Source organism: Tachyglossus aculeatus, chromosome 21, assembly GCF_015852505.1.
Source record: "Tachyglossus aculeatus isolate mTacAcu1 chromosome 21, mTacAcu1.pri, whole genome shotgun sequence".
Lineage (NCBI taxonomy): Eukaryota > Metazoa > Chordata > Mammalia > Monotremata > Tachyglossidae > Tachyglossus > Tachyglossus aculeatus.
The window spans coordinates 64,123,020-64,140,022 of record NC_052086.1 but is presented as its reverse complement, the minus strand read 5'-3'; the positions used below and the strand labels follow the sequence as shown (position 1 = coordinate 64,140,022).

The window sequence follows — 17,003 nt, the reverse complement described above, 5'->3', positions numbered from 1 at the left end:
CTTGGGGAATAAGAGCTCTCTGAAAAAAAATTAAGGTATTACCAAAAGTGATGTTGTGAAAATGGGGTGGCTCCACTCAAGGGAAATTGATACACCATCTTTGAGGCAGGCAGAAAGGAAGCTGGAAGAACAGCTAGTCTATAAATGGGGTCATGGTGGCAGAGACTGCAGGTGACAGATTGATCTATCCAGGCACAACTATACCACTAATAGGTGGCTACCACATTTTGCTGCCACTCAAAATCCTGGACTGCTTGTGTGGGGGTTTTTTGAACAAGTTATAAATCTAGGTCCCTCCCCTTCACAGTGATCATCAATCTTCTGAGATTAACCCCTATTATCCTTTCTGCCAAGTTTGTTGTATGTTAGACAACTAGTGCACCTATTTCCTAAATCAATCCCAACCTCAGTCCTATTCACTTTTCCCCAAATTCCCCTGCCAAGTCTAATAGGTTGAGGGCACTTCATGTTTAGCCCAGTGGAGCCACTTAAATCATCTGAACCTTCTATGGTGAAAATGTTTCTGGCTATGCTTTTAGAGTTCAGTGTTACAGGGTCAAGATGTTGGATAGTGAAATTTTAATGTGATCTAGAAGTCATTCCCTCTCCCCTTTAGATTTTGTTACACAAATTCTCATAAGCATATGTCTGGGGAAGGAGAAATAGATCCAGATGTATACAGTTCTCCTTATTGGTACTTATTTCATAATCCTCAGTACAGTGCCAGCCTGTAGTACAGTGCTTTGTGACAATAATAATTTAATAAATGCTATTATTACTACTAGTACCCTACTATTACTACTACAGGTGGTAAAAATTGAAGCTTTACCTACTAAAACCCAGCCCACACATTTCCCTCCTCTAGTGCCCGACCTATTCACTGTACCTCGATCTCATCTGTCATAATAATAATAATAATAATAATAATAATGGTATTTGTTATGTGCTTACTATGTGCAAAGCACTGTTCTAAGCGCTGGGGGATACAAGGTGATCAGGTTGTCCCACGTGGGGCTCACAGTCTTAATCCCCATTTTACAGATGAGGGACTGAGGCACAGAGAAGTTAAGTGACTTGCCCAAAGTCACAAAGCTGACAATTGGCAGAGCCGGGATTTGAACTCATGACCTCTGAGTCCAAAGCCCGTGGAGCCCGTGATCTTTCCACTGAGCCACACTGCTTCCGCTTCTGCTACCTTGCCACTGACCTCTCCCCCACTCTTGTATCTGGCCTGAAACACCCTCCCTCTTCATAACTGACAAGCGATTACTCTTCCCACCTTCAAAACCCTATTAAAAGCACATCTCTTTCCAGAGGCCTTCCCTAATCTGGCATTTCTTCTTCTCCCACCACCTTCTGCGTCACCCTTGCACTTGAATGCACACTTCATTCACCCCTCCCTCAGCCCCACTGTACTCATGTACATAGCTGTAATTGATTTATTTGAGCATGGGCTTGGGAGTCAGAGGACACGGGTTCTAATCCTGACTCCACCACTTGTCTGCTGTGTGACCTCGGGCAAGTCACTTAACTTCTCTGTGCCTCAATTACCTCATCTGTAAAATGAGGATTAAAAGTGTGAGCTCCACATGGGACAATCTGATTACCCTGTATCTATCCCAGCACTTAGAACAGTGCTTAGCACAGAGTAAGTGCTTAACAAATACCGTAATAATAATAATTACTATTAGTATAATAGTAATAATAACGATAATAATACTAATAGTAATAATAACGATAATAACAATTGCTATTATTATCGTTATTATTACTATTATACTGTGTGTCCTCCCCCCTAGACTGTAAACTCCTAGTGGGCTGGGAACGTGTCTACCCAATCGGTAATAATGAACTCTCCCAAGAGCTTAGGACAGTGTTCTACATACAGTAACCACTCAATCAACCCGGCGAATTCATTAATACGCATTGATGTTGTGCTAGGATTACCAGGTAGGAGCCTAGCAAGGTCCGTCCCTGTTTCTGTGAATCTGAACAACCCGAATTGAGGATTAGCTAGGCTCAGCCTCTTCATGCTTTTGCGGCTTACACTGCATATAAAAACCAGTAGACACACGCAGGGTTTAAGAGTTTCGAAGTCAAAGTCTTAGCATCTGATCCCCCAGCAAGCTCTGATGGGCTCCCACAATCTCTACCGGACAGAGAACAGCGTTGTCTGTCTGATCTCATTTTTCATTAGGCTTAGTCTGGTGATCAAGGGGTAGCGTGTGCGGCTCATGTAACATGAAGGGAGGACGATCACGCTGCAACACATCTGCAGAGTGTTTCTGACCCCAGCCCCCCAGATCTGAAATCAGGATCGTTCCACCGTTTGTCTCCAGCTCGGTGGGACGTTACAGTCATTGAGACCTTGATGTTTTGCTACATTTGCCAACCTTTCTTCAAGGGGAAGGAGGGAGTGGAGGCATAAAAGAGTCGCTTTCCCCAACGCAGCCTCCAGCCCAGGCAATGACATCGCAGAATTCATGTCCCCGACTCTAAGCAGAGCCAGCCTTGCGGTTCCACACTGCGCAGCGCGGTAGGCCTGGACCTCTCCTGCAAACCTCTGAGAACCAGGCGCCCTCTCCTTGCTCTTTGCGGAGCTGCAAAAGCTGCGGGGAGGGGAGAGGAGAGAGCTGTGTGGGTGCGGGAAGCTCTGCTTTCGGTTGAGGTTTTCCTGTTACTATCACTGTAGCGTTTATTTAGCCAATCTCTTCCCTATGACGTCGGGGAGGCTGGATTCAGGACTCGCCCGTAATATTTAACACACCCACGGAAGGGCCGAGCTGCAGCGGTTCGAGTCCGGCGTTCAGAGTAGCTGGAAGGGGGATGTTGGCGCTGCACCTGCCGTTAGATTTCTCATTTTTCTCTCTCCGTCTCTCGTTCCCTGGGTCTCTTTCGGTGTCTCTCCTCTCTCCTCCCTCCCCACCCCCCCTTTTTTTTTTATTTCCTCCTCCCTCCCTCCCTTCCTCCCTGGGTAGAAATGTAAGTCGGAGGAGAGAACCAAGAAAGGCGTCTCCCTGCTAAGCTCCCGAGCCCAGGGAGTTGGACTCCCCTCCCTCCTCCACACTCCCTCCTCCATCCACGCCCCCTCCCTCCTCCCTGGGCCATGTTTCAGCTCGCCTCTCCTTAGTGCCCTCGCCAAGGCTGGATACAGAGTCTTTTGCTGGTGGGAGCCCGGCCAGCTCCCCTTCGGCTTCCTTCCCGGGGGCCAGGGAGGCGGTGGGTGGAAGGATTTGATTTTATTTTATTATTTGATTTGATTTTTTGAAGAGCGGATCAGCCCGGCCTCCCGGAGCCAATGCTTGGAACAGAGCTGCGGGCGAGAAAGCGCACCCCTTCCACCGCCGCCGCATCGCGGGTCCGAGCCCGGAGGATGGAAAACCAAGTCCCGTCCCGGCATTATGGATGATTAAACCTCTTTTCCGAGTCCCTCGCAGGCTCCCTCGGGCGCACATGTGTGTGTATGTGCCTGTATGTGCGTGTATGTGCGCGCGCGCGCTCGCATGTGCGTCTGATTTATTTTTATTTTTTCCCATGTGCGTCTGATATTTTTTTTTTATTCCCCTCCCCTTTCCTCCAGCTCAGGGTCTCCCTCTTCTCCTCACCTTCCTCCGAAAAACCTAGCCGTGACCCCTGTATGAATCGGAATACTACTTGACGCTTGGCATTAATAATTAAACAACAGAGGCGCATCTGTAGATGGCAATGCTTTTCCATTGATTTTTTTACAGGACTCGTGGCTGAGTGAGGATGAGTAGGATTTTTTTTTCCTGTTTTCTGGGTGGTTTTGGTTGGGTTTTTTTTTCCCTGGATTGTATGAAAAATAGAAGGGGAGAGAAAGGGGAGTAAGGTCTTTTTTTCTGTTTTTTTTGGGGGGGTTTTGGCCGGAATTGTATGAGAAATAGAAGGGGAGAGAAAGGGGAGTAGTCTTTTTTCTGTCTTTTTTTGCTGGAATTGTAGGAGAAATAGAAGGAGAGAAAGGGGAGTAAAGTCTTTTTTTTCTGTCTTTTTTTGCTGGAATTGTAGGACAAATAGAAAGGGAGAGAAAGGGGAGTAGTCCTTTTTCTGTCTTTTTCTTAGCTGGAATTGTAGGATAAATAGAAGGGGAGAGAAAGGGGTGTAAAGTCTTTTTCTCTCTTTTTGCTGGAATTGTAGGAGAAATAGAAGGGGAGAGAAAGGGGAGAAAAGCCTTTTTTTCTGTCTTTTTTTTTTTGGCTGGAATTGTATGAGAAACAGAAGGGGAGAGACAGGGGAGGAAAGCCGGATGACTCGTTAAATATTTCTTTCTCCTTGCCTGCGAAGATAACTTTCTTGACTGTCGCTGCGTTCTTTGTCCATGGTCAGAATAGAGAGAGGGCTCGACAGCAGCTTTTTCTGTGGAAGAGCATCCTCCCCGTCGCTGCCCTCTCCCCAACTTGCCTTTCTAAAGATCGGAAACTCTTGAGCGTATTAGACTCCTCCGGCCCCGAAAATGATCCTGGTGCGCAAATTCCGGGTGCTGATCCTGGTGGTGTTCCTCCTGGCCTGCACGATGCACATCATGATCGATCTGTTGCCCAAGCTGGAGGCTCGAGGGGCCCGGGCTTCGGGAGACCCTAGCTGCTCTTGCTCGCCCACGCCGGGCGAGGAGGCCCAGGGCTGGGGCAAGCCCAGAACCGATCCGGCCTGGCCCAACAAGCACACGCTCCGCATCCTGCAGGACTTCAGCAGCGATCCCGGCTCCAACCTGACTTCCCACTCCCTGGAGAAGGTCGCCGAAGGTCTCCAGGGCCCGGAGCCCCCGGCCTTCCCCGCTGACCCCCGGGCCAGGAAGCTCATCCAGGATGGAAGTCCCAGCCGGAGGGTCCCAAGAGGGAAAGGACCGTCCAAGCTGGCCTCCCTGTTCGAGCATCCCCTCTACAGAATCGCCATCCCCGGCCTGACAGACGAAGATGTCCTGTTCGACGTGAACAGCGACATCCGATTTAATCCCAAGGCTGCCGAAATCCAGGAATGGTGAGTAGGAAGGCTTCTCCAGGGCCGGGTCTCCCGACTCCCCTGGATGGGACCCAGCCCAGCGCTTAACCCAGTGCCCTCTAGACTGTGAGCTCCTTGTGGACAGGGATCGTCTCTCTCTCAGTGCTTAGAAGAGTGCTTGGCACATAGTAAGCGCTTAATACCATTATTATTATTATTACTCTTCATTGTACTTTCCCAAGCGCTTAGTACAGGGCTCTGTGCACAGGTAGCACTCAATAAATACAATGGAATGAGCGAATGGAGAAGCAGCGTGGCTCAGTGCAAAGAACATGGGCTTTGGAGTCAGAGGTCATGGGTTCCAATCCCGACTCTGCCAACTGTCAGCTGTGTGACTGTGGGCAAGTCACTTAACTTTCTCTGTACCTCAGTTACCTCATCTGTAAAATGGGGATTAAAACTGTGAGCCCCCCGTGGGAGAACCTGATTACCTTGTAACCTCCCCAGTGCTTAGAACAGTGCTTTGCACATAGTAAGTGCTTAATAAATGCCATCATTATTATTATTCACTGAGTGCTGATGGAAGAGAAACCGTTTCCCCTCCCCCTTGGGCTGAGAGCCCCGAGTGGGACAGGGACTGTGTTCGGTCGGCTTATCTTGAATCTACCCCAGCGCTTGGCACAGTGCTTGGCACATAGAGAGCGCTTAGCAGATAGTGTGGTGGTTATTTCTATGCCCAGAGATCTAGAGCTTAACTTAACCTGCCCTCCCCAACCCTTCAGACGGTCCTCATTTCACCCTCAGCAGAGCTAGTTTGCTCTGACAGTGCCTCACACATTCCTAGCTTTGCCAGACCTGTCCCTCATCCATGAGTTAGCCCAGTTCCATGGTCAATATTTGGGGGCTATGAAGACTGTCCCCCAGGACTAATGAGATGCCATTGATGTGTCATGGTCCTGTCCCTCTTAGCCATATCAGAGACATCCAGATCTTCCAACGACCTTAGATTTTGAAATCCCGGGGCCAGGGAAAACAGGTCATCCTCAAAATAAAGGGACCTTAGGTACACGGAAAGTAGCTACTGGGGACCACCTACTCCCATAGATGTTCTTTTGTGTCTAGTTTTCATATCAACCCATCAATTAGAAAGCCCTCCTCTTGCTTTGGAGCAGCTACGCGATTTTGGTGTTTACTTTTGAAGGTGGCTGGTGACACAGTTTTGAACAGAAAGTGTTTTCCTTGTCAATCTCACATGCATTTAATGATTCTTTTAAATCAGGCATTCAGAATCAAATCAACACACAAGGTGTGCCGGCAAATAGCATGAGACTGATTGATTGATTGATTGATTGATTGATTGAGACTCCAAGGGGTGGGGGGGTAGAGAGGGGGAGTAGAAGGGGGAATGGGATGTTAGGAGGGGTTGTCTCATATGCATCTGGAAGCCAGTGAGCCAGTAAAAAGAAAAGCATTACTTAACTCAGGTGGTACCTGCTGATACGCTTCCCCTGCCCCATATCAAAGTAAATCAACATATTTTGTAACCCAATGCAGTTATATATTAACTCCCTTCAAGGCCAGGTGAAATAACTGTGACAGGGAACTGAACAAATGGAGATGTTAAATAGATGGGTGAATAAAACTCCAGGTACTGGCATCTCCAAAGAACTTCTTTCCTGAAATATTAATATTCTTCTTCAGGAGCCCTTCCCATCTTTTCTGAACTTCCCCAAGCACTCTGTGTCATCCCTTCAATGCCTGGCCCATTGATTTAAAATACATGCTTCGAAATTTGAGTGACTGGAGAGGGAGGAGGAGAGTATCCCAGAGCCTTTTCTTTGAGACAATAGCACCCTCTTCCCAATCCAATGGCAACGAAAAGCTCAGGAGCTGCTGGGTATCATGCCAAAGAGAGCCAGCAGGCCATCAGTCAGTGCAAATTGAATCCTTGGTAGAGATTTTTCTCTTTGTATTTTGATTAAAGCAGATGTGGTCAACCTGTAATGATGACTGTTCAACTAAAGTATAGGCCTGGGCTGCAATCAGTATAATTGTGAATAGAGGGCAGTTCAGAGCAGCCAAGCATACCACTGACCTCTAGGAGTTTAGAATTTGAAGCAAAGCAGATGGGTGATGGGTTTTTCAACTGAAGTATACATACTCCTATTGCCCCCTAGGCTTCTATAATTAAAATCAAATTTTTCACTTAATATGATTCATACATCTCTTTAACAATAGCTTAAAGCAAAGGAAGATTTCCTGTAGATATGGGACTTATTTATAATTTACATTTAACAGGTAGTGAAAAGAAATCTGGTTTCATTTGCTCCCTGGGAACAGACTATGTGTTACATCTTAATTTGACATGATAATCGTCTGGCAATTTTCAGGATATATTCCTTATGTAAAATAGAGAAAGGCTCAGGAAGTCTTTGTCATTTTGGTTTCAGTCTTGTTAAAGCTAAACCCCTTCTGCAGAGTCTCTAGAGAGTAAATACAGATGGAAGAGTCTTTAGACCTTGGCAGTTACATTCCACTGACTGGAGATACTTTTTATTTTTTTAGCAATGTGTAGAATATGAGCCAATGGACACCCAAGCTTTAATGCTTTCTAAATGGACAACTAAAATTTTGACATTAGGGTCCACGTGAAAGTAGGTTCTCACATGATTCCAACTATTTTCACACCTCTGCATTTCATTAATTGCAATAACTGACGCTTTAAATCAGCCAGTAAAGCAAATATTTTTCTTTTTCCTTGACAGGCAAAATGAAGGTAATGAAGATGAAGAATTTTTAACCACAGGAGAAACATCTATTGATTCCTATCCCAACTGGTTAAAATTTCATATTGGCATTAATCGATATGAGTTATATTCCAAGCATAATCCTGCAATTGGGGCTTTGCTGCAAGATCTTGCCTCCCAGAAGATAACAAGTGTCGGTAGGTTGCCATTCGTATCATTCTCTTTGGCTGTTTAACCCTTCTTTGGAACTGTGGTCTCTGTACTATTGCAAGTACCTCTATGAAATGAGTTGTGTGGAGATGTTCATTAGGGAAGCTAGCCTCTGGCTGTACTCTGAAGAATCCCTCACTTTTGGTGAGGAGTTGGAAAGGCTTTCTGAAGGGATGCACTGAGCAACAAATTTGATTTTCCCATTTTGCTGCAAGATAATAATAATGATAGTATTTGTTAAGTGCTTACTGTGTTCCAGGCACTGTTCGAAAGGCTGGGGTAGATACAAGCTAATCAGGTTGAACACAGTGCCTGCCCCACAGAGGGCTCACAGTCTTTATCCTCATTTTACAAATGAGGGAACTGAGTCACAGGGAAGTTAAGCGACTTGTCCAAGGTCACACAGCAGAAAAGTGGTGGAGCCAGGTTTAGAACCCCATTACCTTCTGTTTCCGAGGCCCATGCTCTATCCACTATGCCCTGTTGCTCCTCCAGCAGATACATGGCTGCCAAAGGAAAAACACTAATGGAGAGAGTTTGTTTTTCACAGCTATTCCCCATTAGAAACAATACCAATGGAAGATGTATACAAAGTAAGGAAGGTCACCTATGTAAAAGGTTACAAGAGCAATGCATGTTTGTGTTTTCATCGGCCCTTCTGGTCTCATAATTACTTATTCATTCATTCAATTGTATTTATGGAGTGCTTACTGTGTGCAGAGCACTATCCTAAGCGCTTGGGAAGTACAAGTCGGCAACATATAGGGACGGTCCCTACTGATACCAATATTCTTCTTTGATTCTGTAGAAGATTACCTACCTTGTCCCATACCTCCTAACACTGAGGAAAGACAGAAAAAGAGAAGGAGTTATTTGACATCCTTTTGTCTACTTTTACCATCAAGTTTTCTGAGAGCGATACATAAACAACAACTGCAAAAGAATCTATTATTTTTAGTCTGCTCATGTGATTTTATTTTTAGAGTATTACTAGTGCAGCCCTTTTTTCCAGGATTTGGGCTCATATGAAATATGGTAATTAGAAATTTAGAACAATCCCCTCTACTTTCTATCTGCTGAATAGGATAAAGGCATATGAATTCTGAAAGGCAGGTGCAGTAGGCCTTCCCATTTTAAGAAAACATGATAGCAATGGTGGGTTGGTCATTTTTCATTGGGGCTTTAATTTCCAGTGAATCATACTATAATGAGGGTGATCAGTTGGATGGACCCAGTGACAAAACCGATCTGAGAAATGGGCCCAGTGACACAATAATAATAATACCAATAATAATAATTGTGGTAAATGTTGAGCATTTTCTGTGTGTCCTGAACTGTACTAAGTGCTGGGGTGGATACAAGCAAATCGGGTTGGAAATAGTCCCTGTCCCACATAGAGCTAACAGTTAGGGGAAGCAGCGTGGCTCAGTGGAAAGAGCACAGGCTTGGGAGTCAGAGGTCATGGATTCTAATCCCAGCTCCGCCACTTGTCGGCTTTGTGACTTTGGGTAAGTTAACTTCTCTGTGCCTCAGTTACCTCATCTGTAAAATCGGGATTAAGATTGTGAGCCCCACATGGGACAACCTGATCATCCTGTATCCCCCCCAGCACTTAGAACAGTGCTTTGCACATAGTAAGCACTGAACAAATACCAAAAAAATCCTCATTTTACAAATGAAGTAACTGAGGCATAGAGAAGTGAAGTGACTTGTCCAAGGTCACACAACAGACAAGTGGGAGAGCTGGAATTAGAATACAGGTCCTTCTGACTCCCAGGCCTGTGCTTTATCCACTAGGTTACACTGCTTCCGAGATCACCTCACCAGTGTACATTGCTAGATATCAGTACATGTAGAGCCTATATGTATCCACCTTACATTGGGGAGGTTTTATAGACAGTAAATCTACATTCTTGATATCATCTGAAGCTATTTGGCATGTTGCAGGACAGTTTACAGTCTCACGTGAGGAGAGTCAGTAGATTTGGGAAGGATTTACTAGTTCATCTGAGGATACCATTTCCTGCATTCCCTGTATGACTTAGATTTTCAGGCCAACCACTCACTTTTTAACTAGAAGGTTGAGGTAGACAGCTTACTTTAAGGCTTGTGTTAATTCTTTCCAGTGAAAGAGAAATTAATGTAACCACTCCTCTCTTCCATTCCTCAACTGCTGCCCTTGGGTAAGTGGTGTACTACACCAGTGACCTCTCAACAGACACACTGACAATTCAAGCTGCCCCCTTCAATCCAAGTAACAGTCCTTGAAAAAGCTGTAGCTATAAACACCTGAGAAGCAAATACCGGATTTCTTTAAGGATGCCAATAGGCTTCAGAACAGTATTTCTGGAATCTCATTAGGCTTGCAACTATGCTGAATAACTTCATTTTTCAAGTTTATTGCCTTTTATGTTAGTTCTCCACTGCCCAATCCAGAATTTTAATTTATGATCCAAATCAGCAAATTCACAATCACTGCTTAGAGTAAACTTAAAAATCATTGCCTTTTTAGATAATACAGTGTCCTGGCTAGAACACTGAGAGAATTAGAGTAATTAAATCAAATCCATTTAGTAAAAGTAATGATACCCATAAATGCTTAGGATGTCCTAACAGGTGACTAGGCACCTTAGAGAGAGACGATGAAAATTATTTCTCATATTCAAAAAAGGAGTGAATATAATTAGAAGTGAATACAGCAACTACAGTCAGGAAAGAAGAAGGTGGTTCCAGGGGAAAAGGAATGGAGGAAAATCAAGAGTGAAATAATGTGATAATAAAGAGCCTCTGTTGATTCACTTTTCTCCATATCATTCAGGGTGTAATAAGAAGGGATCAGAGCAGTTTATTTAACCCTGTTGTAGATAAACTCTCCCATCCTACCCGTCAATTAAATAGCCCTTCTAAAGCCTAAATAGTCAGAGCAGGTGATTTAGATGAGAGAAAGCCTGAGCTTGATTCTCCTATGGTTACTGCTTCCTTGCTTAGCTCAGGTGAAGTCATTCTACTTCTTTGAGTCTTAGTTTTCCCCTCTGTAAAAGAGGCTTTATAGTGTTATTGCACGTTTGGAGCTGATGTGTGGATTGACCAGTTCCCGGGTACTGAGTGGTCTGGAAAAATGAGGTGAGAGTTTAATTATTACCATTATTGAGTGATAATTTACAGTGTAGAATAAAAAGGCAATTTAGTTGACTGTTCAGAAAATCTTGGTAGTTTTGCCTAACCAAACTGGAAAATAGCTAGGTCCTACAGAATCAAGTTTAGGAGGGCATGAGGCCATTTAGACCAGTAAAATAATCTAAATTAAAATTAAAATATTTGAATCATTTTCTCCTCATTATGAATTGAGTAGTAAGGTTTTTATGGTTTCATTTCATTTTTTACATATTATTTAAAAAATGAGACAAGAACAAAATCAAGCTTATTACAGGCAGGAAATATGTCTGCCAACTCTGTTGTATTGTTGAGAAGCAGTAAGGCCTAGTGTGTAGCACATGAGTCTGGGAGTAATCAGGATCTGGGTTCTAATATTGGCTCTACCACTTGTCTGCTGTGTGACCTTAGGCAAGTCACTTAATTTCTCTGTGCCTCAGTTATCTCATCTGTAAAAAGGGATTAAGATTATGAGCCTCATGTAGGACATGGACTGTGTCCAACCTGAATAGTTTGGATTGACCCCAGTGCTTAGTAAAGTGTGGGAAACATAGTAAGCACTTAACAATTACAGTAATTATTCTTCTTATTATTTTCACTCCTCCAAATTCTTAGTACAGTGTTCTGCACCTATTAAGTTCTCAATAAATATCATTGATTGACAGGTGATCAATAGGATAAAAAATATTAGTTTCATTTTAATACCTAAAATATTTATACTTTGAATGGATTTCAAGATGCTATATCTGCTCATGTATATTCTCTTAAATATAGGGCTTATGAACAAAAGGAATGGAGATATATACATATAAATCTATGAATGAACCCTTTTGTATCAGAGAATACCAAACATGCTGGGTTATAATATTCTCCGGTGTTACTCCAGCAGTTCCAATTATTTTACCAATAACTGTTTGTGCAACTTTGGGGACTACTGTATTTACAACAGAACTATGGGTTTGAATATCCAGTTTAAAGTAGTAACATAAAATCTTTCTGCATCAGGGAACAGTACATCATTTACACCTTTCCTACATTCCAGATAAACTTGGTGAACAGCAGTAATGAAATCTTCAACTAAATCGCATAGAATCTTTGAGAAATTTATGAAACAGTTTCATAGCGTGAAAATTGGGGCTAGGAAAATTATTACCCAAACCCTGAAAGTAAAAAAAAAAGTCATAGGTATTACTCTGGTTCTTCAGGTTGAAAGTTAAGAAAACTGCCCTTTACATTGTTGATAGAGAACATCATGGTTCAGTGGCAAGAGCCCGGGCTTGGGAGTCAGAGGTCATGGGTTCTAATCCCTGCTCTGCCACTTGTCAGCTGTGTGACTTTGGGCAAGTCACTTAAGTTCTCTGTGCCTCAGCTACCTCATCTGTAAAATGGGGATTGACTGTGAACCCCACGTGGGACAACTTGATTACCTTGTATCCTCCCCAGCGCTTAGAACAGTGCTTTGCACATAGTAAAGCACTTAGCAAATACCATCATTATTATTAGTAGTAGTATATCTGGCAAAAAAAGGCAAGAATGAATTTTTAACTTGCTCCTACAATGACATACAGAAGTGGCCTTGAAAAAATCAAGGGTAAGGATGGCTTAATAAAATACAGTAGAAGCCCTGAAGAGTAGTCTATGCCTGAGATGTCTTGTGTTCAGTGTTATGTATTCAGTGCTTAAATATTATTGGAGTTAGAAGATTGTTGTTTCTCTAAATCTCTTTCTTGAAATTGTCCAGTTGAAATCCTTGTCTTCTGATTCATGTAATTGTATTTATGAAATTTGGAGTTGCAGATAATGGAGCTGATTGTTATCAATATGGGTATATTTATAACAGGCTCCCAGCTGCTTAGTAACCAGGTTCTATTTTCCTCTTGGAGCCACATCTAACTCCTTCCATTTAAAAAGCACATGAGAACTTCCATTTAATCAAGCAATAATTAAATTGCTATCATCCCGAACTCTGGGTGCCAAGAACACGTGGTAAATGGGTCCTAAATTACTGGTAAAATAATGGTAATGGTATAAGAGTATTTTTTGACCAGCATTGCATCCCAAATGAAAACACTGATATACTGTCTAGAACAAGACAGATCAGGTATAGGAGGCTGTGCTTAAGATTAAAATAAAAACTTCTCAAAAGCAAATCTCATTTTGTCTCCTAATAATAATGATAGCATTTGCTAAGAACTCACTATGTGCCAAGCACTGTTCTAAGCGCTGTGGTAGATACAAGGTTAAGCATGTTGTCCCACATGAGGCACACAGTCTTCATCCCCATTTTACAGATGAGGGAACTGAGGCACAGAGAAGTCAAGTGATTTGCCCATGGTCTCACAGCAGACAACTGGTGGAGGTGGGATTAGAACCCACATCTTCTGACTCCCAAGCCCATGCTCTTTCCTTTGAACCACACTGCTAATAGTATTGTAGATTTGGCTATGGGCTTACTGTGTGCCAAGCACTGTATTAAGCACCTGGGGTAAGTACAAGATAATCAGGTCGAACACAGTCCCTGTCCCACATGGGGCTCACAGTCTAAAATAATAGGCAAAAAATACAATTTATATTGACTGAAATAGGAACTTAGTGGACTTCTCAGCTCCAAATGGACAAGAAGTACTCTTTTACAAGCAACAAATGCCTGAGTTTCCACAGGTTTAGAACTGTGTTGCTCTCCTCATTTGAGTAAATTAGCAGCCTTTGCAGAATCAAAGCAAGTTTCTGAATCTTGCTCCTATTGGGTAGCCTGTTTCAGCCCTGTGAAACAGCTGCAGGCTACAGCGAAAGGAGATTAAGTTTTCAGAGACAGGACTAAGCACAGAGTACAGTGCTCTGCACACAGTAAGCACTTAATAAATATGATTGAATGAATGAAAGGGTGACAGACTTGTAATTACAGATCGAAGGACCTATGGTCTAAGCTCCAAAGCATGTATCTCAGACAGTAATATGCACAGTGAAAAGCTGACTTTAAACTCAAGAAAGTTTCCTGTTGCATCTCAGTGTCACTCATTACCTCTTTTTTTTATCAGAGGTGTTTGTGGAGCATCAAATCCTTCCCCTGTAAGCAAAAGCATCCATATTATCATTGGTGTGATTAGGGCATAGTGACCCCCAGAGCTATGACACTTCATAGCACTTTCTTGTACATTAGAATCACAGCACCCTAATTTAAATAAAATCATAGACATTGTGTCTCATTGGCCACATTCATTGGAGATTCTTGCTGAATCTTAGGACAAAATATTGCTTTGGTCTCTGAAAATTCTTATTTTGCCTTAAGTTCAACATTTAAAGTAGAGTACCTACTATATTCTCAGATGGTCTTCCTACCCAGTATGTTCTCTTCATAACTTTGTAAACAGAGGTACCCACATGTTGTCATTCCCTACATCCCTACTTTCTTGGTTGTTTGAGAGAGGACTTTAGGGCGTTTGGCTGTGATATGTTGGGGGTTTTGCTCTTAAGAAGTTCTGACCCCTTATGTACATGTATTTATACTCTGTTGCTCCCACATATCTTTTATTTATCTTAGTGCCTCCCTGACTAAACTGTAAGTTCGTTGAGGCCAGGGATCATGCTTACTTACTCTACTTACTCTTACTTACATCCAAGCACTTATTACGGTGCTCTCCATAGAGTAAGCTCTCAATAAATATTATCGATTGATTTTTCACACTGTTAGGGATTGAAGGGAGGCTTGGGGAATCAGGGGGAAGGGGAGGTGTAGGGGAGAGGAAAGGGATAAACTTAACTCCTGCTCCAAGGAAGAAGTAGATATAATGGAGCACAACCCATTCTAAGTGTTTCTTACATCCAAGTAATTTCTTTCTCTATTTCCTCATTCCATTCTCTTGCAATTCCCCCATCTTCTCCATCAGAGGCCAACCCCTTCTTTTCCACTCTCAGGTCAATGCTCCGCTGACCCTAATTATTTCAGCAAGCTTTAAGGAACTTTTCCACAGCTGGCAACAAACTCTGCCTAAAAAATGTTGACCTCAGGGACTTCTGGCTCAGCAGCTCTTTGGCCTAAAATTAAGTTTCTGTCAAAGTCAAAGTCAATCCACTGTTTAGCATCAAAGTTTCATTAGATGTCTTGGGACATTATATGATTCCAAATAGAGAAGGGCAAGGAAAACACTACAGAGTATAATTGGCCTTTTGCAATGTAGTCAAGTTTGACTTTCGGAAAGGACTTGGTTTGACTGTGGTATTTATTGTTTACTCTGTATTAAGCACTGTGATAAGTACTGGATTAAATTAAAAATAAATAGCTAAGACACTGTCTCTGTCCCACAAAAGACACTCCTCTGGAGCTTCTCCACGACATTACACAGTAGGGTTTGCCTCTTGATGCAGCTATGATGCATATGAAGGATGAACAGAGTGGAGAGAGCTTGGTGAGAAGGAAGGCTATGAGGGCAGAAAGTTAGTGTTGCAGAGAATTCATATTTCTTCTTGCAGACCATAAGCGCTCTGAAGAATGTGCCTTCCAAGGTCACCCTTGGAGAAAAACAAAGGTTCTTGGATGTTTTCATTATGCATTTTGGCCAGAACACATAGGGAAATAGGGAATTGTGTTTGACAATGTGTGGCTGTTTGGATACAGCATGCCATGCTGTCAAAAGAAACAGCTTGTGGCACATTCCTGGGTAGCCTGTGTTATGCCCACAATATCAGAACGGCTGAGTATTATAGAGGATGTTTTTCTTAAGAATGCAACATTTGTATAATAGAACTGGGTATATCTATTTGCCCTAAAATTAACCCCAATCTCTGAACTGATCTGGACTAATGTGAACTTAGTCCAGTATTCCTAAGTACTCAGTAAATGATAATTAATTGTAATGAAATACAGTTCAGAAATTCAGAAGGTGATTGAATCCCAGACATTTCTCTAATGTAGACATAATTATAATGTACCCTTCTTCAGTGCCACAGATGGTCACGCCTCTTTGGAGATAAGTGGCAATGCTCGGTCTTTATATATGCAATCCTCACTCTCGGCTTCAAGGCTGTCCATCACCTCACCCCCTCCTACCTCACCTCCCTTCTCTCCTTCTACAGCCCAGCCCACACCCTCTGCCGCTAACCTCCTCACTGTGGCTCATTCTCACCTGTCCCACCGTCGACCCCCAGCCCACGTCCTTCCCCTGGCCTGGAATGTGCTCCCTCTACACATCCACCAAACTAATTCTCTTCCTCCCTTCAAAGCCCTACTAAGAGCTCACCTCCTCCAGGAGGCCTTCCAAGACTAAGCCCCCTGTTTCCGCTCCTCCTCCCCATCCCCCCCCGCCCTACCTCTTTCCCCTCCCCACAGTACTTGTATATATTTGTACAGATTTATTACTCTATTTTACTTGTACATATATACTATTCTATTTATTGTATTAATGATGTGCATATAGCTTTAATTCTATTTGTTCTGATGATTTTGACACCTGTCTACATGTTTTGTTTTGTTGTCTGTCTCCCCCTTTTAGACTGTGAGCCCGTTGTTGGGTAGGGACCGTCTCTTTATGTTACTGACTTGTACTTCCCAAGCACTTAGTATAGTGCTCCACACACAGTAAGCACTCAATAAATACAATTGAATGAATGAATGAATCCTCTCCCCGTGAGCTCTAAATTTAAAGATTTCCTCATCTGCATCACATCTGGATTCTCAAAGAAAGGTCTGCTGTGTGACCTTGGGCAAGTCACTTCACTTCTCCATGTCTAAGTTATCTGTCAAATGGGGGTAGAGTTTATGAGCCCCACATGGGACAGGGACTGTGTCCAACCTGATTTGCTGGTATCCACCCCAGCACTTAGAACAGTGCCTGGCACACAGTAAGCACGTAACAATTACCATTAAAAAAAGAGGGCTAAAGTGATATCCAGCTGCTCTACTTACTAAAGCAATCCGATAAAATACTGGAGCAGTGGGGC

At 43.1% G+C, this 17,003-nt stretch overlaps 1 protein-coding gene across 1 annotated transcript in view; it reads left to right on the top strand.

The window, feature by feature from the left end:
* The first annotated feature begins 4,180 nt into the window (after nucleotides 1-4,180).
* Nucleotides 4,181-17,003, top strand: part of FAM20C (FAM20C golgi associated secretory pathway kinase) — a 100,843-nt gene continuing 88,020 nt past the window's right edge. The window contains exons 1-2 of the mRNA XM_038763946.1: nucleotides 4,181-4,995; nucleotides 7,722-7,900. Coding sequence (XP_038619874.1) covers nucleotides 4,472-4,995; nucleotides 7,722-7,900 — 703 coding nt within the window. The 5' untranslated portion in view covers nucleotides 4,181-4,471. The remainder of the gene's footprint in view (nucleotides 4,996-7,721; nucleotides 7,901-17,003) is intronic.